This window comes from Carcharhinus amblyrhynchos, chromosome 12, assembly GCF_965287045.1.
Source record: "Carcharhinus amblyrhynchos chromosome 12, sCarAmb.v2.hapA, whole genome shotgun sequence".
Lineage (NCBI taxonomy): Eukaryota > Metazoa > Chordata > Chondrichthyes > Carcharhiniformes > Carcharhinidae > Carcharhinus > Carcharhinus amblyrhynchos.
In genome coordinates this window covers 25,176,271-25,203,801 of record NC_137335.1, presented here as the reverse complement: position 1 = coordinate 25,203,801, position 27,531 = coordinate 25,176,271, and the positions used below count along the sequence as shown (strand labels likewise).

At 42.5% G+C, this 27,531-nt stretch overlaps 1 protein-coding gene across 1 annotated transcript in view; it reads left to right on the top strand.

Moving 5' to 3' along the window:
- kif25 (kinesin family member 25) overlaps positions 1-27,531 on the top strand; it is a 113,934-nt gene that overhangs the window by 55,474 nt on the left and 30,929 nt on the right. Inside the window, exon 10 of the mRNA XM_080199909.1 lies at positions 20,554-20,703. Within this exon, the coding sequence (XP_080056035.1) occupies positions 20,554-20,703 (150 nt within the window). The remainder of the gene's footprint in view (positions 1-20,553; positions 20,704-27,531) is intronic.

Genomic DNA, 27,531 nt, shown 5'->3' with positions numbered 1-27,531 from the left:
CTTCCATATTATTGTATTTGTAACTAAGTAATAGAATTATAGAATCCTTACATTGAGAAGAGGCCATTCAGCCCATTCAGTTTGCTTTGACTTGCTGACAGAGTATCTCACCCAGGCCCTCTCCCCACCCTATCCCCGTAAACCCACACATTTACCATGGCTAATCCATCTGACTTACACATCTTGGGATACTAGGCAATTTACAGTTTGGTCTCTCCACCTAGCCTGCACGTCTTTCAACTTATATTGCAGCCTTTCTATGCATAGTCCCCAGTCATTACCTTTAGGTTGAATGGCTCTATCTTTCCAACATAGGCATTACTAAATGAATGCAGCTCACTTCTTATTCTTGCTGCTCAAGTCTCCTCTCCTCTAGCTAGACAGTGCGGCGCTGACGCCTGATATTTTGCCTCATCGGCAATGTAATAGATCAAGGGCAACTTGATGCAGCTTTAACTATAAACGCTTTATTGCTGATAGAATAATTATATATATATATATGTACAACAAGGTAAGACTACTCTACAAATACGACTGCTTATATTGACTCATTAATATTGACTATTGGGCCGAAGGGCCTGTTTCCCATGATGTGTAGTTCTTTGTTCTTTGACTCCCTGGCTCCAACTGCAAGTCCCTCCTCAACCTGTAGTCTGCGCTGTCCTGCCGATTGGCTCAGCTTCCCACTGGGGCAATCCATACGACCTCACTGACGAAGGAGCTCTCATAATAGCCCTCCTTTCACTCACCCCCTTCAAGGCCCACACTACTGCATGACCTTTGGATCCCTCTGTCTATGAGCTAAGCTTTCTAGCCAAAAGGCAACACTGGATCCATGATCCCTGGTGACACTCACCACATTCTGCTAACACAATCTGAACCCATGTCTTCCTGATAATAGTAGATGGTTTGTGATGGCCAGCTGAGTATATGATCTCTCTTCTCCTTTGCATCTCATTTACCAAGACATTTAGATTTTGGTCAGAAACTCCTAGGGCAGCTGGCCGCATCCCTTCAAAAGTGGCTCCTCTGTGTGACACTCTAAGTTAATTAATTACTTTGTGAAAATGTAAGGAGAGAAGGATCATGAGCAATCAGAATACATTGTTCTAATTCAATTTTGGATGGTCATACACACTAAACATTTGCATCATTTCATCCAAGATTATTCTTCACAGTGTGGCATAGAGAAGGGCTTGGCATATATGCTTGATGCCGTTTTTGTTGTGACTGTTGCTCCAAAGTGATTTGCTAGGCTCAATGACAACTGACAGCCCGACTACCAAACTCTCTTATTCAGACTGTTATGCCAATATACAGTGAAAATATGAGGAACTTTGTCATGGGTTCTCTGTGTGGGTGCATCCAGAGAGATGAGTGCCAATAAAGCAAGTGGATGGGTTAATGAGTAAGGCAATGTTGTTCATTCATCTACTGAACCTAGCCAGGTAATTAAATCACATCATATTATCTGTATCAAGTAATGGTTGCAAGGCAATGCCATCTCCATGGCTGTGTTTTGAGAATGCATTTGGTGGATTCTTCACATTTTGATCAGGAACATCCACATTTCACCCATAGGAAAAGCCCATCAGTTCTAGGATAGTCTAACTGATGTTAATGTATAAATATACGCTTCCTTTTGTTCCAGTTAATGGTTTATGCATTGCTGCTATGTTTTTTGGATGTTTTTGCAAAGAGAGATAAAAGCAGTACCTTTATTGCCAACATAATTGTTACAGAATAACATCTTACACAAAAACTCTCTTTCAAAAATTCATAAAACAGGAAGGATATGCCCGAGAAGATAACAACAGCAGCAACATGAGAACTAGATTGTATTTTACTTTGCTGCTGCTGCTGCTGCTTTCAAGCAACTTTTGCCCCTTCAGTGAGATCTTTTCCCCAAATATATTCACTGCCTGGAACCATGCACACAACGAGGATAAATGCAGACTGCCACTAACACTAACTAGAGTTGCTGTGTATGGATGACATGAAACCTTTGCTTATTAATATTCTATTTATTTTCAGGGATCTAAAACCAGTGTGGTCCATATTGCAGAATACCCTTTCTTTTATTTATTCAAGGGATATGGGCATCTCCTTCTGGACCAGCATTCATTGCCCATCCCTAATTGCCTTGAGAGTGTGATGGTGAGCTTCTTTCTGGGTTTGCTGCTGTTTGTGTGGTGTAGGTGCACCCACAGTGCTATCAGGGAGGTAGTTCAAGGATTTTGGTCCAGCAGCAGTGAAGGAATGGCAATATATTTGCAAGTCAGGATGGTAAGTGACTTGGAGGGGAACTTCGAGATAGGGCTGTTCTCATGTATCTGCTACCCTTGTCCTTCTGATGGTAGTGGTTGCAGGTTTGAAAGATGCTGTCATAGTGCGTTTCTGTAATGCATCTTGTAGATGGTACACACTGCTGCCACAGCTCGTTGTCAGAGGGAATGGATGTTTGTTGAAGGAGATCAAGTATGCTGCTTGGTCCTGATTTGTGTTGAGCTTTTTCAGTGTTGTTGAAGCTGCACTCACACAGTAATTATGGACAACTACAAAGGGGTCTTCAGCTGAAACACCTGTTAAGCCTATATTTGTGACAAGACATCATCTCAGTAAAGAAGTTGAAGCCTGTGCTAAGAATAGCAGTATGCTCGCTCATTAAGGGCTGTTTGCTGTTTAAAATGCCTGCTGATGCTCATTAGGAAGTTTCACAACATTTTGGTACATGTGACTTCAATGAATTTCTTGTGAGCCATCGGGGCCAGACTCTGGGAATTGATTGCCCATTACCTGCACACTCTTGCATTCTCTCCTACTCTCACTCTCCTTCACCTCCCTCCTGCCACTGCCTCCTGCTTCATTTGATGTGCCTCTTCTTGTAACCATTTCTTCTTCTTCTCCCAGATAGCCACTGTTTGTCATCATTATAAGTCAATTATAATGCTGTTGCTTTGGCTGGTATTAGAATACTGACTATTTCTGGTTTATCAGACAATTGTTTGCATTTTGTCAAAGTGCACTTATCTGTCACTACGTCCTTACAGGCAGCACTGCTGCCTTCAGTCATTTTCCCCATGATTCTCTAGATTGTGATTATGAATTTAAACCAGAGGTGAAATTAACAAGACAGGAAACCGTGCAGACCACTGCACATTTCAGCCCCTTTGAACTCTCCATTGCTGTGTTGTTCTGCACCAATGACTCCACAATAAGCATGATGTGGGTGTGCCGGCGTTGGACTGGGGTAAACACAGTAAAAAGTCTGACAACACCAGGTTTTAGTCCAACCGATTTATTTGATAGTAAACGCACAAGCTTTCGAGGTTTCCCTCAGGTGAATGGAGAGTTCTGGCCTCAGACAGAGCATATAAAGCACAGACAGTTTAGAGATTACTGATTAGAATGCGAATCTTTACACCTAACCTGCTGTTCAAGTCCTAAAGTGGCCGACAACGTGAGTGGAAGGAGCACTGATCACAGGTTAAAGAGATGTGTATTGTCTCCAGACAGCCCAGTGAGTGAGGTTTTGCAAACCCAGGCAAGTCACGGGGGTTACAGATAGTGTGACATGAACCCAAGATCCCTGTTGAGACCGTCCTCATGTGTGCGGAATTTGGCTATCAGTCTCTGCTCAGCGACTCTGCGCTGTCATGTGTCGTGAAGGCCGCCTTGGAGAACGCTTACCCGAAGGTCAGAGGCTGAATGCCTGTGACCACTGAAGTGTTCGCCAACAGGAAGGGAACAGTCCTGCCTGGTGATTGTCGAGCAATGTTCATTCATCCGTTGTCGTAGCGTCTGCATGGTCTCCCCAATGTACCATGCTTCGGGACATCCTTTCTTGCAACGTATCAAGTAGACAATGTTGGCCGAGTTGCAAGAGTATTTACCGTGTACCTGGTGGATGGTATTCTCACGTGTGATGATGGTATCCACGTGAGAATACCATCCACCAGGTACACGGTAAATACTCTTGCAACTCGGCCAACATTGTCTACCTGATACGTTGCAAGAATGATGTCCCGAAGCATGGTATATTGGGGAGACCATGCAGACGCTACGACAACGGATGAATGAACATCGCTCGACAATCGCCAGGCAAGACTGTTCCCTTCCTGTTGGCGAACACTTCAGTGGTCACGGGCATTCAGCCTCTGACCTTCGGGTAAGCGTTCTCCAAGGCGGCCTTCACGACACATGACAGCGCAGAGTCGCTGAGCAGAGACTGATAGCCAAATTCCGCACACATGAGGACGGTCTCAACAGGGATCTTGGGTTCATATCACACTATCTGTAACCCCCGTGACTTGCCTGAGTTTGCAAAACCTCACTCACTGGGTTGTCTGGAGACAATACACATCTCTTTAACCTGTGATCAGTGCTCCTTCCACTCACGTTGTCGGCCACTTTAGGACTTGAACAGCAGGTTAGGTGTAAAGATTCGCATTCTAATCAGTAATCTCTAAACTGTCTGTGCTTTATATGCTCTGTCTGAGGCCAGAACTCTCCATTCACCTGAGGGAAACCTCGGAAGCTTGTGCGTTTACTATCAAATAAATCGGTTGGACTAAAACCTGGTGTTGTCAGACTTTTTACTGTGTCCACAGTAAGCAACAGGAATATATAATTATTCTTCCATTAAGTGAAACTATTAATTATTAGTCTATCTTTGATTCTATACCAGACAGCACCAGCTTGATTCCCCCATTACTTATCCAGGCAGTATTCCTTTTGCAGTACAAACTATTGTCACTGCATCCATATTATTGATCATCTCTCCCTGAAGCTCTGAAACTAGTACGTGGTGGCTAATTAACTTTCATGAAGCAGGTAATTGTTTCCTGTTAAAACATATCAGTGTGGATGGCACAGTGGTTAGCACTGCAGACTCACAGCACCAGGAATCCGGGTTCAGTTCCTGGCTTGAGTCACTGTGCGACTCTGTACATTCTCCCCGTGTCTGCATGGGTTTCCTCTGGGTGCTCCGGTTTCCCCCCCATAGTCCGAAAGATGTGCTAGTTAGGTGCATTGGCCATGCTAGATTCTCCCTGTGTACCCGAACAGGCATTTGAGTGTGGTGACTGGGGGATTTTCACAATAACTTCATTGCAGTGTTAATGTAAGCCTACTTGTGACTCAAACAAACTTAAAAAACAATGCTGTAGGGTCAGTCTCACTTCAGTGTCTATTATTCTGTACTTCTTCATTGAACAACAAAAACTAAAAATTAACATTACAAACATTACAATACAAAGATAAGTCAGTTGTTATATGACATTAGCACTGTTCTTACAATCAGATTAACTCCTTTTCTTACATTGGAATGTCCAGTGGATTATTATTTGAATTCATGCTTTCTTTTCATTATCTGTAAAACATTTTTTCCCACTCATAGCTTGAATGTTCTGCATCATGATGATTATGTTTTGCAGTTTCATTTCCTTCCTACTTACACTGAAATTCAACACCAATATATCAACTAAAATAACAGCAAAATACTGCTGATGCCGAAAATCTGAAGTAAAAATAGAGAATGCTGGATAAACTGAGCAGGCCTGGCGACATCTGTGGAGAGAGAAATACACAGTTAATGTTTCAAGTCCCTGTGACCCTTCTACAAAATTGAAAAGGGATAGAGATGTGATGAATTATATACTTGGAGAGGGTATGGAGCAGAATGGAAACACAGTCATGTCGCACTATCTGTAACCCCCGTGACTTGCCTGGGTTTGCAAAACCTCACTTACTGTACTGTCTGGAGACAATACACATCTCTTTAACCTGTGATCAGTGCTCCTTCCACTCACATTGTCAACCACTTCAGGTCTTGAACAGCAGGTTAGGTGTAAGGATTCGCATTCTAATCAGTAATCTCTAAACAGTCTGTGCTTTATATGCTCTGTCTGAGGCCAGAGCTCTCCATTCACCTGACGAAGGGACTAACCCCGAAAGCTTGTGCGTTTACTATCAAATAAATCGGTTGGATTAAAACCTGGTGTTGTCAGACTTTTTACTGTGTTTACGCCAGTCCAACGCCGGCATACCCACATGCAGAATGGAAAGACAGTGTAGGTTGGAGCTAAGGAAAGATTGACAAAGACATCACGGACAAGAGATGGAGGGGCTGTTAATGGTACCATTAGGGAGTGAAGAGTTAATAATGGCAAAGGTAAGAAAGCAGAATGTGTTAGTAGGAGAACAAAAGTCAGTGCTCAGTGAAAGTAAAACTGAACAACAAGAGACAGTGGTCTTGTGGGCATGAGGGGGTTGGGGGAGGGGGGTCTGTTGTTGTATTGGACAAGCCAGAGGAACTGAACGTAGAAAACTAAAGGGTGGGAGGTGAGTCAAGGTGCTGTGAAAGATCTGATATTTAAAAACCGGATATTTGCACACATTTTTCAGCTTCGGCAGAAAAATAGCTTAGTCAAGCAGGCATGTAGAATTTATTTTGTAAAACTTTATTGATGGGTTGACATTGCTTTTGGGAGCAGCATAGTTGCACAATGGTTAGCACTGCTGCCTCATGGTGCCACGGATCCGGGTTTAATTCCGGCTCCAGATCCTGTCTGTGTGGAGACTGCATGTTCTCCCCGTGCCTATTTGGGTTCCTCTGGGTGCTCCAGTTTCCTGCCGTAGTCCAAAGATGTGTTGATTGGCCATACTAAACTGCCCCTTAGTGTCAGTGGGACTAGTAGGTTAAATTTGTGGGTTAATGGGATAGGGCCTCTGTGGGATTGTAGTTGGTGTAGGCTTAATGGGCTGAATGGCCTCTTTCTGCACTGTAGGGATTCTGTGATGCTATGATTTGAGGAATAAAGTAAATCTGCACTAAAACTCTAACTGCTTAAGTTATTACAAGTATTAAAGTGTATACATGTATACATGGGAAATCAATTTGATGTTTATAGTTTGAAAGCCTAAAATACTTTTCCATACTTTGAGAATTACTTAGAACAACAGCACTGGGCAGAATTTTCCCAAACTGTTTGAAGTGGGGTTCAGAAGCTAATTGTGTTGGCAAGTTGAGACAAAGGACACCAAGTTGGAATCTTGCAGATTTCCCACAGCTGGTTTATGAGTGCAGCTGGGAACTTATACTGATGTGATGGAAAGCCAACTGTGGTGGTTTAAAAAACAAGTAAGAGCTTTTTTAACCATAGTATTGGGTTTCTATGACATGGAAATAAACCCTTCACTATATATCTTTAAAAATTATCCTTATAGCTATATTTTTTTTAAACTAATCTCTTTTGCTCACCAAAGAAAATTAAATAACTGCCACAAGTCACCTGATCATCTGGCCAGCCCTCTGGGAGCTATCCTCAGGAATTTCAAAGACAAAGTAATTCTCTTCTCGGTGGTCAGAGGAATCAGCACAATTTGAACTGCCCCTTTCTTGTCCATAAAAATGGAACCCCTGTTTGCCAACAGCACACAGGTTACACACAGCGCCTGCACCTTATCTTAAGGGTTAGAAAAAACAAGTGCACAACATAAAGTAATAATAGCGTGAAACTGACCTGATATGAACAGTATAAAGGGTGAAACCAGCAAGCCTGTGTTCATCCACTGTGAAACGTGCACTGTGCAATTCCTATAACCTAAACTAACTGATTTTATTGGGAATAGCAACAAATGTAACTTATTACAAGTGCTTTGGACACCTCTGAGAATAAACTCACTTTATTGCCTCGGAGATTTTCCTGTGACGTGGGCCAGGGTTTTCATGGAGTTGTGGAGACTCCACACCTTATCTAATGTGTCACCAGGACCTTGCATCTGGAAGTCCTGCCCCAATATCTGGCAGAAGCCATTTTCGCAGGGTTGGATAATGGGGTTGGGCTGGACTTCAAATATGCACCGTTTATGGAACCAACAGGATATTTATTATTGAGTGACTTCACTCAGATACAGTGGTTAAGCACTGCTGCTTGCACTGTCAGGGACTCGGGTTCAATTCCGGCCTTGGGTGATTGTGTGGAATTTGCATGTTCTCTCCGTGTCTACGTGGGTTTCTCCGGGTGCTCCAATTTCCTCCCACAGACCGAAAAATATGCAGGTTAGGTAAATTGGCTATGCTAAATTGCCTCTTAGTGTCAGGGGGATTAACAGGGTAAATACATGGGGTTATGGGGATAGGACCTGGGTGGAATTGTTGTCGGTGCAGCTAGATGGGCTGAACGGCCTCTTTCTGCACTGTAGGGATTCTATGAGATGTGATTTTTGTTAGTGTCATTGCCAGAATCTGACTCGCAAGCGACTTCTGACTTAATGGAAAATTCGTAAAGGTATTGGAAGATTCTTGGAAATATCTGGAATATTTTTGGAGAATACAAAAAGTGTAAAGAAATGTAGAGAAAGTCCACCAGAATAAATACAGCATGTCTGACGTTCAAGGGAGTTGGAGGGTGGGGCCTGTGGCCTTGGAAGGGCCCTTCTCTTTGGCTCTCCAGATTCGGGCATGGGTAAAATGCTCTTTCAGAGAGTTAAGAACATAAGAAATAGGAGCAGGAGTAGGCCGTCTAGTCCTTCGAGCCTGCCCCGCCATTCAGTAAGATCATGGCTGATCTGAAGTGGATCAGTTCCACTTTCCCGCTTTCTCCCCATAATCCTTAATTCCCTTGTCCATCAGAAACCTATCTACCCTTGACTTAAATATATTTAGCGAGGTAGCCTCCACCACTTCAATGGGCAGAGAATTCCAGAGATTCACCACCCTTTGAGTGAAGAAGTTCCTCCTCAACTCTGATCTAAACTGCCCCCCCTTTATCTTGAGGCTGTGCCTGCTATCCTTTCTAAGTGGGAAGAATCTCTCTACCTCTACCCTATCCATCCCCTTCATTATCTTATACGTCTCTATAAGATCCCCCCTCAGCCTTCTAAACTCCAACGAGTACAGACCCAGTCTATTTAGTCTGTCTTCATAGGCCAACCCCCTCATCTCCGGTATCAGCCTAGTGAACCTCCTCTGCACTCCCTCCAAGGGCAATATATCCTTGCGCAAGTGCGGCGACCAAAACTGCACACAGTACTCCAGCTGCGGTCTCACCAGTACCCTGTACAGTTGCAACAAGACCTCCCTGCTTTTATATTTCAATCCCCGCGCTATAAAGGCCAACACTCCATTTGCCTTCTTGATCACCTGCTGCACCTGCAGACTGGGTTTTTGCGATTCATGCACAAGGGGGGGGGTCCCTCTGCACTGTAGCATGCTGCAGCTTTTTGCCTTTTAAATAATAATCCCTCCTACTATTATTTCTGCCAAAGTAGATAACCTCACACTTGCTAATATTATACCCCATCTGCCAGGTCCTCGCCCACTCGCTCAGCCTATCCAGATCTCTCTGCAGACTTTCCACACCCTCCACGCAATTTGCTTTTCTACTCATCTTCGTGTCATCAGCAAATTTCGTCACCCTACACTCAGCCCCCTCCTCCAGATCATCTATATAAATGGTAAATAGCTGAGGCCCCAGCACCGATCCCTGCGGCACTCCACTAGTCACCAACTGCCAACCAGAATAGCACCCATTGATACCAACTCTCTGCTTCCTATTAGACAGCCAATCCTCTATCCACACTAACACCTTACCCCCAACTCTGTGCACCCTAATCTTCTGTAGCAACCTTTTATGAGGCACCTCATCAAACGCCATTTGGAAATCTAAAAACACCACATCCACTGGTTCCCCTCTGTCTACCGCACTAGTCACATCCTCGTAGAACTCCAATAAATTCGTCAAACATGACTTCCCCTTAACGAATCCATGCTGCGTCTGCTCGATCAAACCATTCTCTTCTAGGTGCCTCGCTATTTCTTCTTTGATGACGGATTCCAGCATTTTGCCAACTACAGACGTTAAACTAACCGGCCTATAATTTCCTGCCTTTTGTCTGCTACCTTTTTTAAACAGCGGCGTTTTCCAATCTTCCGGCACTTCCCCAGAGTCCAGCGAATTTTGATAAATAATTACTAAGCCATCCGCTATCACCTCTGCCATTTCTTTCAGAACCCTGGGATGCATTCCATCCGGCCCTGGGGACTTGTCCACCTTCAGTCCCATTAGTCTATCAAGCACTACCTCTCTAGTGATAGTAATCGCATTTAGGCCCTCAACTCCTACCATCCTTGTATCTTTAATATCCGGCAAACTATTCGTGACCTCCTCCATGAAGACCGAAGCAAAAAACTTATTTAAAGCCTCAGCCATTTCCTCATCGCCCACCGCTAAATCCCCCCTCTCATCCTCCAAGAGTCCAACATTCAGTCTAGCCAGCCTCCTCTTCTTTATATATTTGTAAAAACTTTTACTGTCATTTTTTATATTTAAAGCTAGTTTAGCTTCATACTCTATCTTTCCTTTCTTTATCACCTTCTCAGTCACTCTTTGTTGATGGAGAGTTGGTGGAGGAAGAATAGTGTGCCGATAAAGGGGATGTGTGTGCATTGTGCCAAGCAAGCTGCTGAAAAGGGGATGGCACCATCACATATGTGGGCCATAGAAGATCATGTGCGGGAGTAACATGTGGCCAGAGGGAGGTGGCTGGATAATGTGCACCAGGCACCACAACATTTCACCCTGAGGTAGGGATATACCAAATCTGAAGATCATGGGCAGGACAGAAGCCAGTGTAAAAGATGGCTAAAATTATCCTGAGACATGCTTTCAGAGATATGCTATGTCTATCTTAGTGTTTTACTATTTAGATCAGATAATAGTATTGGCAAGTTGTTTTATATTTTATAGGAACCTTCTACATTTTCTGTAGACTTTAATTGGAACCATGGAATCCCTACAATGCCAAAGGAGGCTTTTCGGCGCATTGAGTCTACACCGACTCTCCAAAAGAGCATTCTACCTTGGCCCACGCTTCACGGGCTATCTTACCCAAGCCCAACTATCCCCGTAACCCCACACGTTTACCATGGTTAGTACACCAAACCTACACATCTTTGGACACTAAAGGGGCAATTTAGGATGGCCAATCTACCTAAACTGCGCATCTTAATTCTCATGAACTGATTACAAAACAAAATCAGTTCAACTTTTGATGTACTGGCTATAGAATGCATTAATTAAATGCTTCAATCTCCATTTTGAAAGAATACATTACAGGAAATAATTGGTGCATACTGGTGAATTTACACTAAGATTAAGAAAGGAAAATCGTAGACTGCATGCCAATGATTTCTTGTACCACACTCTCATGGAATCAGTTCTAATAGTTCAGGAATGATGATTATAAATAAGTTAAGCAGTTTCATATGATTGAAATAAATATTGTCTTCATTTTATTTTAATATTTAATTCTTTCTGCTGCAAGTGCAGTCATAGATGATAGGGTGAATACTTTAAAATACGTCACATGCTTTGTATGACATTATTTCAGAAACCATGATCAGAAGCATGAATATTTCATTGGTGATAACAGAGCCAGAAATTTATGGAACACTGCCTATGTCAAAGGACCAAGATGAGTTTTATCTCATTTAGCTATTATTGTGCAGTAGTGAATGGGTTAATGAACTTTGTAATACTTGGAGAATGGAAAAAAAATCATGCAACTTACATGCAGCTTGTTTTCATGTATCTTGGATAGATACCAAATTTGTTTTCAAGTGCCCAGAGAGGCTGCAGCTGCCCTTGCTGTTGTACACAAGTTTATGATAGTCCATTCAGAAATGTAGCTGACCCAGATTGTATCTATGTTTGTGTCTTTAATTTTGTGGACTTTTGCCTAACATAGTGAAGCTTGCATGCCCTAAATATATATTCATATATATATTCATTGTGTAGTGTTTATGTGTCATGTACCAACATATTATATATATTATATGCAATATAACTTCTAAACATAGATGATTATACCAGCCCGTTAATTTTAACTTGTCTTGTCGGCCTGTGTGTTAGCTAAGCGCTAATCACACACGACAATTACGGCCTTGAAATAACCATGAAGAAACGCCAAGGCAGCCGTGTTCCCATGATGGAGGACAACCCATAGCCTGGGAAACTGCTGAGACTGAGAAGATGCATACATAACTGGGGGCGGGAGGGTTGGGGGGGAGAGTATTAAATGTACGCTCTTAAGTTGTGTTCGGGGAGAATCCTGGGGAACCGCTGTTAGGTACTCAGTGTATCTCCCAAATGTTTTTTGAGTAAACTTGCTGTACTTTGACTCACAATTGATCTCAGAGGTATCTTTACCTACAATTGGTGCCGAAACCCAGGATCTGTTTACCGGTCCAGTTGAATGGCCACAACCGGAGCTCCGGATTAGATTACCAAACTTAAGGGAGTGGGTCAAAGTACAGTAGGTGCAGTAGGTACTCATCTGTGATGAAAGAGTGTCTGAGAGGTCTGAACTGAACACATACGGTCAAGGAGACATCTGTCTTTACACCCAGCCTTAGACCGGTTTTAAGAGGGGTAGCCCCGCCACGCGAAGGTCAGGATTTTGAAATGGGTGTGAAGACTGGAGAAAGATGCCTGGGCTGTGATGTTCAGATGTGAGTAAGAAAGAATCTGTCTGAGTGATCGCCGGAGTAGAAGGAAACGCCGGCTTAATAGTGTGAGCTTAAGGGTGTAAGTTCACGAGTGTAAGCGGTGGTACGGAGGGCACTGATCACCCCTGACAGGTATCACCGGGCTCTGATTAGAGGGACCTAGGAGTGGGAGAGCGAGAAAGGAGAATAGAGGACTCCAGGTGGTGAGTATAAACTTATTGGTGTTATGGCAGGACAAGGACAGTGGGGACTCTGGGATCCCTGATAATCGAGTATATGATGGGGAGGGACAAATTCATTAAACAGATGAGGAAAGAGGGGTGGGATCCATCTCACCTGCTAGACCAACAATGGAAATGGTTGGTTGGAAAGGGGGAAAAAGGACAGAACTAAGAAAATTGGAGTTCTCTTAGTTCACCAATTGACCGGATTAATTGAACAGGTCTCAGTCTCGGGTAAAAAACGGGCTGACAACAAGGAGAGAATTAAAACATCGGAATCACAGATTAGAGAGTTAGAAAAGAGAAACCAAACAGAGAAGAAAGCAGTATTGTTAATACATAAGCTAGCTGGACTAATTGAGCAAGTAGTCATCTCCACTAAGAAGTGAATGAGAATAAAAAGATTAGGGAATTAGAATTCAGAGTAAGGGAGCTGGAGAAACAAAACCAAGTGTTAGAAGACCACTGCAGGGGGACATTACCTCCCTACCCTGGCAATATGACCATGAAACTGGGGGCGACTTTGATACTGAGGAGGAGGTCTGCGACCTTGCTCTGGGAATGAGGGGAGGAACAGTAAATAATCCCATTAACCGATCTAAATCCTTCACACCAGGGGAAAAACATCAGATCGTAGTGTCGCTGGGAAAACTCCAACCCTGGAGTGCAAATGCCAAATTTTGGTATTATCATTGTCCCACAAGATATTTACAGAATTAGATATAGCTAACGAGTTCTGGTCCATCCCCTTGAACTTTAACTCACAGGATAAATTTTTCTTCACAGTAGGCAACAAGCCGTATACATGGACTAGACTCCCACAGGGCTTCCATAGTAGCCTGGTCATATTTCACCAAGCAATGAGCAATTTCTCGAACAATTGGAACTCCCAAAAGGGAGCACAATCTTACAGAATGTAGACGATATTTTGATAGCCTTTGAAACTAAAGTGGAACTTCAGACAGCATTATACTCAACCTTGAAGCACTTAGAAGATCAAGGGTTAAAGGCAAATCTGGAAAAGGTCCAAGTAGGAAAGACACAGGTGTTATATCTGGGACATTTAATATCCCAAGGGATCAAGGGGATGCCCGTGGACAGGAAAGCCACCATATGGCAAATGCCTAGGCTGGTGACCATCCAAGGGGTAAGGAAGGTTTTGGATTTATTTAATTATAGCTGCAACTTTATGCCAGAATTTGCTAAATTGGCTCAGCCAATGAGAAGGGCTAAGTGGGAGGCAGTGCTCCTCCCCATCAGCATCACCATCATATGCGACATGAGAGAGAACCCCGCCGAAGGAAGGTTAGATGAAGGAAGGCCACATACAGGTGGGAATGTAGATGAGGGAGCAGAGGGAAGTAGAATAAGGGAGGTGCCCCTAGAGGCAATGGAGGCAACCCTGTTTGTGGAAGGGTCACGGAAGTATATAGATGGGTCACTGCGAACGGGATGGACTTACAAGTGGTCCAAGCAGGAAGAGTAGAGGGAGGTATGTCAGTACAAATGGCAGAACTGATAGCCCTGACACAGGCTTTTACTGAGGTGTGGGGAGAACATTTACACCGATAGTGGATATGTATTTGGAACTGTGCATGACTATATGACTGTTTGGGGGAGAAGGGGATTTGTCACAGCAGGAGGCACCCGAATCAAATATGGCCAGATTTATTAGAGGCCCATGAGCTCCCATCAGTAAAGGGTTAAAAAGAAACAAGCAGGCTGACCCTGTATGGTACAGAGAGAGAGAGTGTAATTGTGCAATTGAGAGCCTCATGTGGATATAGCCAATTAAAGTGAATTGCTTCAAGTTTAATAAATTACGTAGGGATCGGACAGAGATTTGAGCTCTGCCATGTGGGAAAGGTGGCATTACATTACATCTGAAAAGTTGTAAGGAGAGTTAGCCATTTAGGCACACAGTAGATTCGATTTTGTACTTGTCTGTGTTGGTTACAAAAGCAGAACTGTAGAAATAATTAATCATGTAGATTGCTGAACATTAAAATGCTTTCAGTATTTCTTCGTGCATCTGTGCTCCATATGATAAGCTCCAGTTGTGTGCTCTTGTGAAATTTTTTTTACTGTGCCAGAATTGTAAGAAAGTGCAACGGTCTTAATTTAGTAGGGATATTTAAAGGTGATAAAGATAAATCTTACTTTGGATTTTCTGGATCAGACTTTTGTTAGATTTAAAAATATATTCTTGATAGAACTGACAATGAAAGAATTATTCCTAAGTGTTTGAAGAGTCCATCTGAGCGAACTTACTTCCCCTGCCCTTCTGCTGAAACAAGCAGAGAATTAACCCATTCTGTCCCAGACAGGATGGATTTTGGTGTTGTAAGACTTGCAGTAATTTTAGGACATAAAGTCAAAAGAAAAAATTAACAGAAAAGGGAGTTACGTAAGGTAGAATAGGAGCGCGTGTTTAAACGTGTGCAAGTAGTGAATCAACTACAAACCTGGAATAGAGCTGATCACAAAGCACACCCTGTTATAATCTTAGTTTTTGTATTTTAGTGTGTTTGTGTAGTCTGGTCACTTGTCTTTTTGTGGAGTATTTATTGCGGGCAATAAATGCAATGCTTTACATTTCAGCTTAACTTCAAAGGGGCTGAGAAATTGTTAAAACTGTTAAAGTATATACGATTTCTTGAATTTACTTCTGTTTTGAGTTTAATTACGGTTTGGAAGAAAGACGAATAAAGACAACTTTACCAGAATGCATGTTGGAAGCTTCCATGTGTGTCTGTGTGTGTTTAATAAAGTGGTTGCATGGATATTTCCTTATTATTTGTTCTTCCCCTAATTGTGATTTTACAACAGAGGGTTTGATACAGAGTTTAAATAAAAATTGGAAAGTAAATTGAAGTTTAAGAAAGGATGTAGACCTTGGAGGGAACCATATGCTCTTTCCTTTGTCTTGAAGTAGGAATTATGCAAGAGTTAATTGAGAAGTTATGAGAATAAGTAACTTTGTGGAAAGGTAGAAAAGTAAGAACAAAAGAATGATTTTGTAATAATAAATAATAATAATAATGAGATAATAAATATACTATGAGCCAGTTTAAAATATATCAAGTCAGTGAAGTCCGCAGCATATTGCGATTTACAAATGTCTGACAATTGTGTACTGCCATTAGCATTTCATGTGCCATCTAGGTTTGCCTTGAACTGCAAAACTTAACTCAGTTTAAAACTAGAAACAACTTAAATGAAAAGGATTTGGATATCATGGTTTTGATATGTAAAGTGGTATGATACAACTGTTCTCGTGTTTGACAAATTTATTGGAATTCTATGAGGTTGTGACTACAGCGGTAGACAGAGGGGAACCGGTGGATGTGGTGTTTCTCGATTTTCAAAAGGCGTTTGATAAGGTGCTGCACAAAAGGTTGCTTTAGAAGGTTAGGGGGCATGGAGTTGGGGGTAAGGTGTTAGCGTGGATAGACGATTGGTTGTCTAATAGGAGGCAGAGAATTGGTATCAATGGGTGCTAGTCGGATTGGCGGTTGGTAACTAGTGGAGTGCCGCAGGGATCGGTGCTGGGGCCTCAGCTATTTACCATTTATATAGATGATCTGGAGGAGGGGGCTGAGTGTAGGGTGTCAAAATTTGCTGATGACACAAAGATGAGTGGAAAAGCAAATTTTGCCGAGGGTGTGGAAAGTCTGCAGAGGGATCTAGATAGGCTGAGTGAGTGGGCGAGGACCTGGCAGATGGAGTACAATGTTAGCAAGTGTGAGGTTATCCACTTTGGCAGGAATAATAGTAGGAGGGATTACTATTTAAAGGGCGAAAAGCTGCAGCATGCTACAGTGCAGAGAGACCTGGGGGTCCTTGTGCATGAGTCGCAAAAACCCAGTCTGCAGGTGCAGCAGGTGATCAAGAAGGCGAATGGGATGCTGGCCTTTATAGCGAGGGGGATAGAGTATAAAAGCAGGGAGGTCTTGCTGCAACTGTACAGGGCACTGGTGAGGTCGCAGCTGGAGTACTGTGTGCAGTTTTGGTCGCTGTACTTGCACAAGGATATTTTGGCCTTGGAGGGAGTGCAGAGGAGATTCACTAGGCTGATACCGGAGATGAGGGGGTTGGAATATGAAGAGAGACTAAATAGACTGGGTCTGTACTCGTTAGAGTTTAGAAGGATGAGGGGGGATCTTATTAGAGACGTATAAGATAATGAAGGGGATGGATAGGGTAGAGGTGGAGAGATTCTTCCCACTCCGAAAGGACAACAGGACTAGGGGGCACAGCCTCAAGATAAGGGGGGGTGCAGTTTAGAACGGAGTTGAGGAGGAACTTCTTCACTCAAAGGGTAGTGAACCTCTGGAATTCTCTGCCCATTGAAGTGGTGGAGGCTACCTCGCTAACTATATTTAAGACACGGGTAGATAGGTTTTTGGGAGGCAGGGGAATTAAGGGTTATGGGGAGAAAGTGGGAAAGTGGAACTGAGCCACTTCAGATCAGCCATGATCTTATTGAATGGTGGGGCAGGCTCGAAGGGCTAGATGGCCTACTCCTGCACCTACTTCTTATGTTCTTATGTTCTTTATGTTCTTATATTGCGTGATTATTTTTATTATACAGTGTCACACTGCCATATAGAGCCAAGAATAAAATCAAATCCCGAAAAGCCTTAACCAATTTCATTAACATGACAGGAAGTGAAATCAGATTACTTACGAGACAGAGAGATAGAGAAAGAGTTGGAGACTGACTATGCAACCAGGCTCAAAAATCTTGCAGCATTCAGCTGAACACAATAGATAGCTCATTACAACTTTTCGGTTATCTGTGTTTTTATAGAGTTGGGTGCAAACTGTGTCTGGCTGCATAAATAATTGGCATCTGTGACCACGAAACTGCTATTTACCTCATGAGAAAATCTTCTCTAAAAGGATCATTTCTGTTTAAACATCGCACTTTCAAATGTGGTCAAACAAATGATCAAATTAGATATAATGTAAGAGTATATCATATAAAGATTGGAGCTGTATGGCATGTGATTTTAATGGGGAAAGTGATGTCTTTTGATGGGATTACATACAAATGAATGAACGCCCAGCTGCGGCCAAAAAGCGAGTGCAAAGTGTTATTTGGTTCACACTAAGCTTTCTATGGAAGGGGGATATATAATCAAATATGTAATGCATTGGCTAAAGCCAAAGGGAAAAAAATGTGAACAGAGATGTTGCCCACTATACTAATGAGGCTAAGAGCTTCACAAACCGGAGTAACCCTTATGAGTTAATGACCGGAAGGGCTATGCAACTGCCCGAATCCATAATTACCAGGGGAACAGATGTAGGCCCTCTAAAAGATAGAATTAGATTATATGTTTTAGAGTTAAGCGCCCAACAGAAGGGTAGGCAAAAGACAATAAGAGAAAACCAATTAACCAGTGATGAGCAAATTGAACTTTAACAGACCCCTGAGATACCCCCGATGGGCAGCAAGGTTATGGTAAAGACATTACCCGGAAAACCCGGGTTTACCCCCAAATGGAATGGCCCATACGAGGTTATCATCAGTAGCGACACCTGTGCCTGCATAGATATGCAAGGCCGAGGTGTCTAGAAACACTGGACTCAATTGAAAAAGTATGCCTGTACCAATTGAAAATATATAATGTGCTCAATTCTCAGAGACGGCTGACCACCAAGCAAAGTGATCGGGCTCGCGGGAAGTTGCGTGTGAACGATCGGGTTCGTGCAAAGTTGCGCATCAGCACGGGTGACTGGGTTCACGGGAAGTTGCGCGCAGACCTTTGGACCACTGTATAACGGTCACGTGGATTATAAATAAGTAATACGATGATTCTCCTGCCGTTTCTCACGACCTTGGCCCTGTTACCAGCCTAGCTATAATAGATCAAACTCTCCACCCCACTTTGTTGTGAAAAATCAACAGAGAGGTTGTATCTGCCTGGTAAAAAATAGTTCCATACCTGTTGGCCGCAGCTACTATATTCAGCAGATTAACGTTACCAGTAGCGCCTGGACTTGGGTACAACAGTCACAATCACTGCCCCACAACCAACGTCTCAGTTAGTCTCATGACTGCCTATAATGGCACCTATTTTGTCTGTGGAAACAATGCCTATCCTTGGCTTCCATGGGACTGGTCAGGGTCATGTTATTTCCGACTTATGGAACCACCCTGAAATACACTTGCTCAAGACCAAACGAGCCATTAGTGGAACAGGGCAATCCTCATGCTAGCATACCCATTCTACGGGTCAGCAAAGGCAGCGCAGGAACTTATATTCGACCCTAGAGAGAATTGCAAATGAGACTAAAGATGGGGGTTCGAGGAGGTAAGCACAACCATCTCTGAGATATCAGCAGAGGTTGTAGCTCTCCAGACTATTGCCTTACAGAACCGATTGGTTCTCGACTATGTGCTAGCCTCCCAAGGAGGAACATGTACGATAGTTGGCTCCAAATGTTGTATGTACATTCCCGATGCCTCGGAGAATAAAACTCACTTGGCAGATCATATCAAACAAGTAGCAAAGACAATACAAGATGAAGGGAACCAATATCATGATTATAACCCTCCGGGCTGGCTGGGGCAATGGTTTGGGTCGTAGGGTTCCTACTTGATGCATAGATTAATTGTATTAATTGTAATTGCTATTCTTTGCTGTGTTTGTATGACATTATTGAACATCTGTTGTAAAACAGTAACACCCCGAGTCATACCAAGTGCAAGCATACAGACCGAGGGGGCAGACCTCCTGACAAAGGAGTTAGGCCTTACGCCGGTAACAGTTGGTTTTAAATTGGCCATGGGGCCATGCCTGAATGGCCCGTGACCAAATGGGGAGGAGGGGGTGCGGGGTGCGCAGTGCATTAGCGAATGGGTTAATGAACTTTGTAATACTTGGAGAATAAAAAAAAGGTATGATGCAATTTACATGCAGCTTGTTTTCGTGTATCTCAGATAGATGCAAAATTTGTTTTCGAGTGCCTGGACAGAGAGACTGCAGCTGCCTTTGCTGTTGTACACAAGTTTATAATAGTCTGTTCAGAAATGTAGCTGACCCAGCTCGTATCTATGTTTGTGTCTTTAATTTTGTGGACTTTTGCCTAACATAGTGAAGCTTGCATGCCCTAAATATATATTCTTATATATATTCATTGTGTACTGCTTATGTGTCATGTACCAACATATTATATGCTATATAACTTGTGAACATAGATGGTTATACTGGCCCGTTTTAACATCTTGTTGGCCTGTGTGTTAAGGGCTAATCACACACGACAATTACGGCCTTGAAATAACCATGAAGAAACGCCAGGGCAGCCATATTCCCATGATGGAGGACAATCCACAGCCTGGGAAACTGCTGAGACTGAGAAGATGCATACGTAACTGGGGGGAGTATAAATATACGCTCTTAAGTTGTGTTCGGGGAGAAGCCTGGGGAACCGCTGTTAGGTACAAGGTGTATCTCCCAAAAGCTTTTGAATAAACTTGCTGTACTTTGACTCACAATTGGTCTCAGAGGTATCTTTATTTACAACAATTAAAAAGCAAAATGGATAATAGTTTGAATCAGAATTGGAGCAGCAGAGCATAGTTTTCTGTACCGACAGTAAACCTCAGCTGCTTCCACTTCTCAAGAAAGATTTTCAAGTTCGTTGTCAAAGATAGTGTGGAATCGAAAGATGTATTAATGCAATATGGCTACAAATTGTACCTCATTTATGTTTACGTTGGATGTGACAGGTGGCAGAGTATTCAAAGACAAATGTTATAATGATTTTTTAAAATCCTCAAACTCCTTATGATCTCTTATTGTATTTTAGATACAATGTGTGTATCATGGCTTATGGGCAGACAGGCAGTGGCAAAACCTATACCATGTTCGGACCACATTCTAAAGAGAACTTCACTCTTTTCCCTGAGCCACAGTTAGATGAAGGAATTATCCCAAAAGCTGCAAGAGAGTTATACAGGTATGGAAGTGCTTCTATAATAGCCTACCAGTTTTCATTCAACAATTTTGATGCTGTAAGACAGATAAATGATATTAAAAAAACACACATTTTTGGGGGAAGGAAGTGAACTTAAATTACTTTGAAAATTCTTCCAATTTATAATATTTTGTATCAATTTATTGATAACTTATCTAAAATAGGACTGAGGCTGATTTTCCTCTTTGGCCTAATATAACCTGAGTACCTAGGGGAGGGAAGATAAGGTGCAGGCCTGATTCATTAAGTTCTGACATAATACTTCTGGAAGTATCATCAGGCTGATATTACTGCATGGATGCATGCTGGCTATATTGTAATAATACATAAATGGCAGAATGGCATTATTCCTGTCATAGTGCAAACAACAAAGGACATTCTTGGAGAACAACATTGCTATTAACCAGAAGGTGGATTACATTTTAAAAGCTTCTCTTCACTAACTGTATTTGTTAGAGATGTAAAATTAAAATACAAATGAAAATATTTCTGATTTATAACTATTTCACTCACATTTCCATCTGAGGCAAGTACTCCAGGAGCATTATAAATGGCCCTGACACACTTCCTAATCATTCAAATTTCCCTAACTCTTTGAAGGATTCAGAGATGCAGATAAAAATCAGGCAAAAGTCATGCACATGAAAATCTGCTGTCCTCATGGCAAAGAGAAAAGGCTTGTCCCATTGTGTCCATTATGTATAAAGCTAAAAGAAAGAGCTTGTACAAATCCATTGAAGAATGGTGATGTGGTGATCTAAGAGAGACATATAGCGCAACAGGCTAGGATCTCAGCAGGGGTCTTGTAGTGGGACTGATCGCAAATCTGCCAGGCTATGTTTTTACATTTAATCAGCCTTGCACAGAATGTTAGCATTGACATTTCAATATGATTAGCGAGCCCAGGACAGTGGTCTCCGGGCCTGCTAGTGCCTCCACCTCCTCGTCCTCCTCCTTGTCCTTGTCCTTGTCCTCGTCGTCCTCCTCCTCCTCCTCCTCCACCACCACCACCATGCACCCCCACCCCCACCCCTGCCAGGGGAGGTTCTCACCAGCGGGATTTACACTGGTCACCACCAATAGGGACCAAGTATGCTCATCCTGCTGGTGGGAACAGAGGCTTTAAGGCCCCCCCCGCCATGGGAGTTCAGGAACAAGCGGCTGCCCCTTGGGCAATGCCAGCTTGGCACCCAGCACCACTCACCTGGCACTCTAGCACTGCCACCAGGCACTGAGCAGTACCAAGGACACAGGCCAGAGAGGGCTCAGGGTCTACTGGAAGGCGGGGCATACTGGCGGGCCAATTGGTGGTGGTGGTGGAGGGGGGGAAACACTCTGCAATGGGATTGGTGGGAGAGGGAGGGAGGGCAGTTGAGAAACAATTGGTCGGCCAGTGATCAGGAGGCTGGTGATTGGGAGAAGGAGGATGGAGATTTGCTCAACCAAGTGCGCCCAAACAGCAGGCAAGAAGTTTTTATTTTTTCCCGCCCATTGGGCACTTAGTTTTTTTAGGGAAAATCCCAGCCTTGAGATAGAAACAAAATAAGAGGAGCTTTTACCATACCGTAGTTATAAAGAGGGAAATCAGAATATAGAAACTAGCAGGAGTAGGCCATTCGGTGAAGTCTACTCTGCTATTCATTTTGATTATGGCTGATCATCAAATTCATTATCCTGATTTCCCCCCTTCCACCCATATCCCTTGATCCCTTTAGTCCCTAGATGTATTCTAATTTCTTCTTGAAATCAGACATTTTGGCCTCAACTACTTTCTGTGGTAGTGAATGCCACACATCATCGTCTGGATGAAGAAATTTCTCCTCCCCTCAATTCTAAAAATTTACCCATTATCCTCAAACCATGACCCTTAGTTTTGGACTCCCCCACCATTGGGAACATTCTTTCTGAATCTACTCTGTCTAACTTTGTTAGAATTTTATAAGTTTCTACGAGATCCCCCTTCACTCTTCTCAACTCCAGTAAATATAGTCCTAATCGATTTAGTCTGTCCTCATATGCTTTCTCAGGAATGAGCCTGGCAAATCTTCATTGTACTCCCTCTATAGCAGGGACATCCTTCATCAGATAAGGACACAAAAACTGCACATAATACCCCAGGTGTGGCCTTACCAATGCCCTATATAATTGCATAAAACATCCCTATTCCTATACTCAAATCCTCTCGCTATGAAGGCCAAAATACCCTTTGCCTTCTTTACTGCTTGCTGTACCTGTGCACTTACTTTCAGCAACTGATGCACAAGGACACCGAGGTCTCACTGAGTATCCACCCCTCTCAATTTACACCCATTCAAATAATAATCTGTCTTCCTATTATTGCTACCAAAGTGGATAACCTCACATTTATCCACAATATAATTAGACTAAAGTTAGAAGACTCCAGGACCTGATGAACTCCATGATAGAGCAGTTAAAGAAGCAGTTGCAAAAATTGCAAATACTCTCTTCAGGATTTTCTAAAACACACTTGAGTAAGGAATTGTCCTGATGGATTGGAAAATTGCAAAGTTACTACACTATTTAAGGAGGGTAGTAGCAATAAACTAGGAATTAAAAGCCCATCATCCTAATGTCTGTTCTGGAGAGATGAATAGCATATATTGTTAGGGTCCGAGTAACTAAGCACTTGGATTAGCATGAACTGATCAGTGACAGTCAACATGGATTTGTGAAGTCATGTCTAATAAACCTAGTTGAATATTTTAGGAAGATAACTAACATGGTAGGTAAATGCTACTAATATAAACTTTCATAAGGCCTTTGATAAGGTTCAATTTTTCCATAGTACTGTACCTGTCAAAAGGAGGTCTTAAAGTCATAGAGTCATCGAGGTTCACAGCATGGAAACAGGCCCTTCGGCCCAACTTGTCCACAACTCCCTTTCTTTTAAAACCCCTAAGCTAATCCCAATTGCCCGCATTTGGCCCATATCCCTCTATACCCATCGTACCCATGGAACTATCTAAATGCTTTTTAAAAGATAAAATTGCATCTGCCTCTGCCACTACATCTGGCAGCTTGTTCCAGACACACTCCATCCTCTGTGTGAAAAAATTGCCCTTCTGGACTCTTCTGTATCTCTCCCCTCTTACCTTAAACCTATGTGTTCTAGTTTTAGACTCCCCTACCTTTGGGAAAAGATATTGACCATCTACCTTGGTTAAGCCCCTCATTATTTTATAGACCACTATAAGGTCACCCCTCATCCTCCTACGCTCCAGAGAAAAAGTCAGTCTATTTAGCCTCTCCTTATAACTCAATGCATCAAGTCCCGGTAGCATCCTAGTAAATCTTTTCTGCACTCTTTCTAGTTTAATAATATCCTTTCTGTAATAGGGTACCAGAATTGCACACAGTATTCCAAGTGTGGCCTTACTAATGTCTTGTACAACTTCAACAAGATATCCCAACTGCTGTATTCAATGTTCTGACCGATAAAACCAAACATGCCGAATGCCTTCTTCACCACTCTGTCTACCTGTGACTCCACTTTCAAGGAGCTATGAACATGTACCCCTAGATCTCCTAGTTCTGTAATTCTCCCCCATGCCCTACCATTAACTGAATAAGTCCTGCCCTGTTCAATCTACCAAAATGCATCACCTTGCGTTTGTCTAATTTAAACTCCATCTGCCATTCATCAGCCCACTGGCCCAATTGACCAAGATCCCGTTGCAATTGGAGATAATTTTCTTCATTGTCCACTATGCCATCAACCTTGATGTCATCTACAAACTTACTAACCATGCTGCCTATATTCTTATCCAAATCATTAATATAAATGACAAGGTCTTGTGCAATGGGTAGTGTCTCTGACTGTGAGCCAGAAGCTCCAGATTCAAGTCCCACTTCAGGAGTTGATGGCCAAGGACGGTGCATTCATAATGCAGTCAAACAGGTTAGGTGGCAAGCTACCACTCCTTCCAAAAGGCCAATAGCTAGTGGTAAGAATGAGAAAGACTCTTGGTCAGTCATACTTGATATGGAGTGGCACACCTGGCGACAGACTAAAGACCTGTTTCAGAAATAATTATGGAAACAGACCAAAGTCTGCTTTCATACACCGCTAGGTGTGGAAAGAAAATTGGAATTGAAATACCTGTCAAGGCTTTAGGAAATTGCAGTGTGTTTTACATAAAAGCTTGCTGACCAAAATAAGAGTACATGGATTCAGTGACAACCTATTGACATTGTTCCAAAGTTCTTTTGTTTTGAGAACTGTTACTTGGAATTGGAAAATTGACATGCTACTCTGAAATTAGGAAAGGTGAAAGAGGAAAACCAAGAAATTTCTGACTTAATTCAACTTAGCATTTATTGGCAGAATATTACTAGAATCTATAAGAGAGGATGACTGAACACTGTGAAAATTTTCATCAGATCAGAAACAGATGGCATGGATCTGGTTTGTCGTGCCTGATGAACCTGTTGAATTTTTTGAAGTGGGGGAGGGTGGTGGCCAAAGCACTAAGCAGAAGACTGTCTATAAATGCTATGTACTTGGACTTCCAAAAGGCAACCTCTTTGGAGACTGCTCCTTAAAACTGAAGCCCATCCAACTGAAGGCAACTGATTGATGTGTTTAAGAAATTGATTGTGCAGAGGAATAGAGAGTTGGGAAAATATAAAGAGATATGATGAGTGGTGTCCCACAAAGATTTGTGTTGGAGCCTCAACCATTCTTGGAATTCCAAATTCCATGTCCAAATTTGACAATGATGCAAAGGTAGGTGAGATTGTAAACAGTGCAGACAAAAGCATAAAATTACAATGCAATATTAATAGCTAAAGTGAATGGGAAAAACTGGCAAATTTAGGCAAATGTGAGGTCATCTACTTTGAACCCAAATCGATAGAACAGATGCTTTTTGAATGGCGATAGCCATTAAAAAGTGAAGATTCTAGGAGACTTGGGGATCCAGAAACATAGATTATTTCAATGTCATGCATTAGTACAGAATGTAGTCAACTTAACTAATAGAAGTTGGCCTTTATATCTGGAGGACTGGAATAAAAGAGGGTATGCTCTAGCTACACAAATCCCTGGTTAGACTACACCTGGAATACAGTAAGCAGTCTGGGCATCATGCTTAGGAAGGTTGAAGTGAATGCAATGTCAGTTTACCAGAATGATACTGAACTCCAAGAGTTAAATTATAAAGGGATTACATTTACTAGGGTTGGGCAATTTTATTTTTATCATATTGAAGTTTTCACAATATTAAGAGAGACAGAGTTATTAGAGAGAAACTGTTTCCACTGTAATTTTTAAAACATTTTTACATGGGAGGTGAGTGACGCGGGACATCATTTATTGCTCTTGTCTAATTGCCGTTGAGAAGTGGTGGAAAGCTACCTTCTTGAATTGTGCTGGTGTCAATACACCTGTGCTACTGTTAGGGTGTGTATTCTAGGATTTTGACCCAGTGACGGTGAAAGAAAGGTGATGTTGTTCCATATCAGATGGCATGTGACTTCATAGAATCATAGAATCCCTACATTGCAGAAGGAGGCCCATTGAGTCTGCATTGACCACAATCCCACCTAGGCCCTATCCCTGTAACCCAACGTATTTACCCTACTATTCCCCCTGACACTAAGGGGCAATTTACCCTGGGCAATCAACCTAACCTGCACATCTTTGGAGTGCGGGAGGAAACTGAAGCACCCAGAGAAAATCCATGCAGACATGGGGAGAATGTACAAACTCCATACAGACAGTGACCTGAGGCTGGAATTGAACCTGAGTCCCTGGCACTGGGAAGGCAGCAGTGCTAACCACTGTATCACTCTGCCAGGGAACTTGCCACTCCCTTGTCATTCTAGGCGATAACGGTTACAGGTTTGAAAGATGCTGTCAAAGGAATCTTAATGAGTTAAAACATTGGACCTTGTATGATACACACTGCTGGACATGATAGAAATACTGAACAAGTCAGGCAGCACCTGTGGGAAGAGAAACTGAGTTAACGTTTTAGGTTGATGACCTTTCATCAGAACTGAAATAAGATATAAAATTAACAGGTTTTAAGCAAGTGAGAGAATAAATTATAAAATGAATGGTTTAGGGCCAAATCCAGTAATAATGGGACAACTTGGGAAACAAAAGGTATGTCTAGAGGAGGTGTGAGTGGCAGATGATGTACAACCGCCATCCAAAAGCAAGAACAAAGAGAAAATAAGACTAAAACCGAAACCTGCAAAAGAAATTAAACAAAATGGAAACAGAGGTCACAGTCTGAAATTGTTGAAGTCAGTGTTGAGTCCGGTAGGGTGTAGAATACCTAATAAAAGATGAAAGCTTAGGTTGAGCTTCATGTGAACATAGCAGAAAACTGAGACAGGGTGGTCAGCACGAGGTAGAGAATTCAAATGACAGAAACTGGAAGGGTCATTTTTGCAGACTGAATGGAGGTTGTAATAATTCCTGTTCATCAGTTAGGTAAATAACAATTGCAACATTTATTTATAGAGAACTATAATACAGAGGCTCGTGGCCTCATGGATCTGGAACAGAAACCCGTGCTCACTAGAGTGATCCCTCACATTGCTCCCCGATTGATTCCCTGGGTCATGTGAGGGGGGAGGAACTTTAGCAAGGCTTTGACAAGGTACTGCTTGGTAGGTTGTGGACAGGAGGGTCTCGATGACATTACTGTTACTAGAGAGGTGGTACTCGACAGACTGGAGGGGCTGATTGTGGACAAGTCTCCAGGACCGGATGGAATGCATCCGAGGGTTCTGAAAGAAATGGCAGAGGTGATAGTGGATGCCTTGGTGGTTATTTTC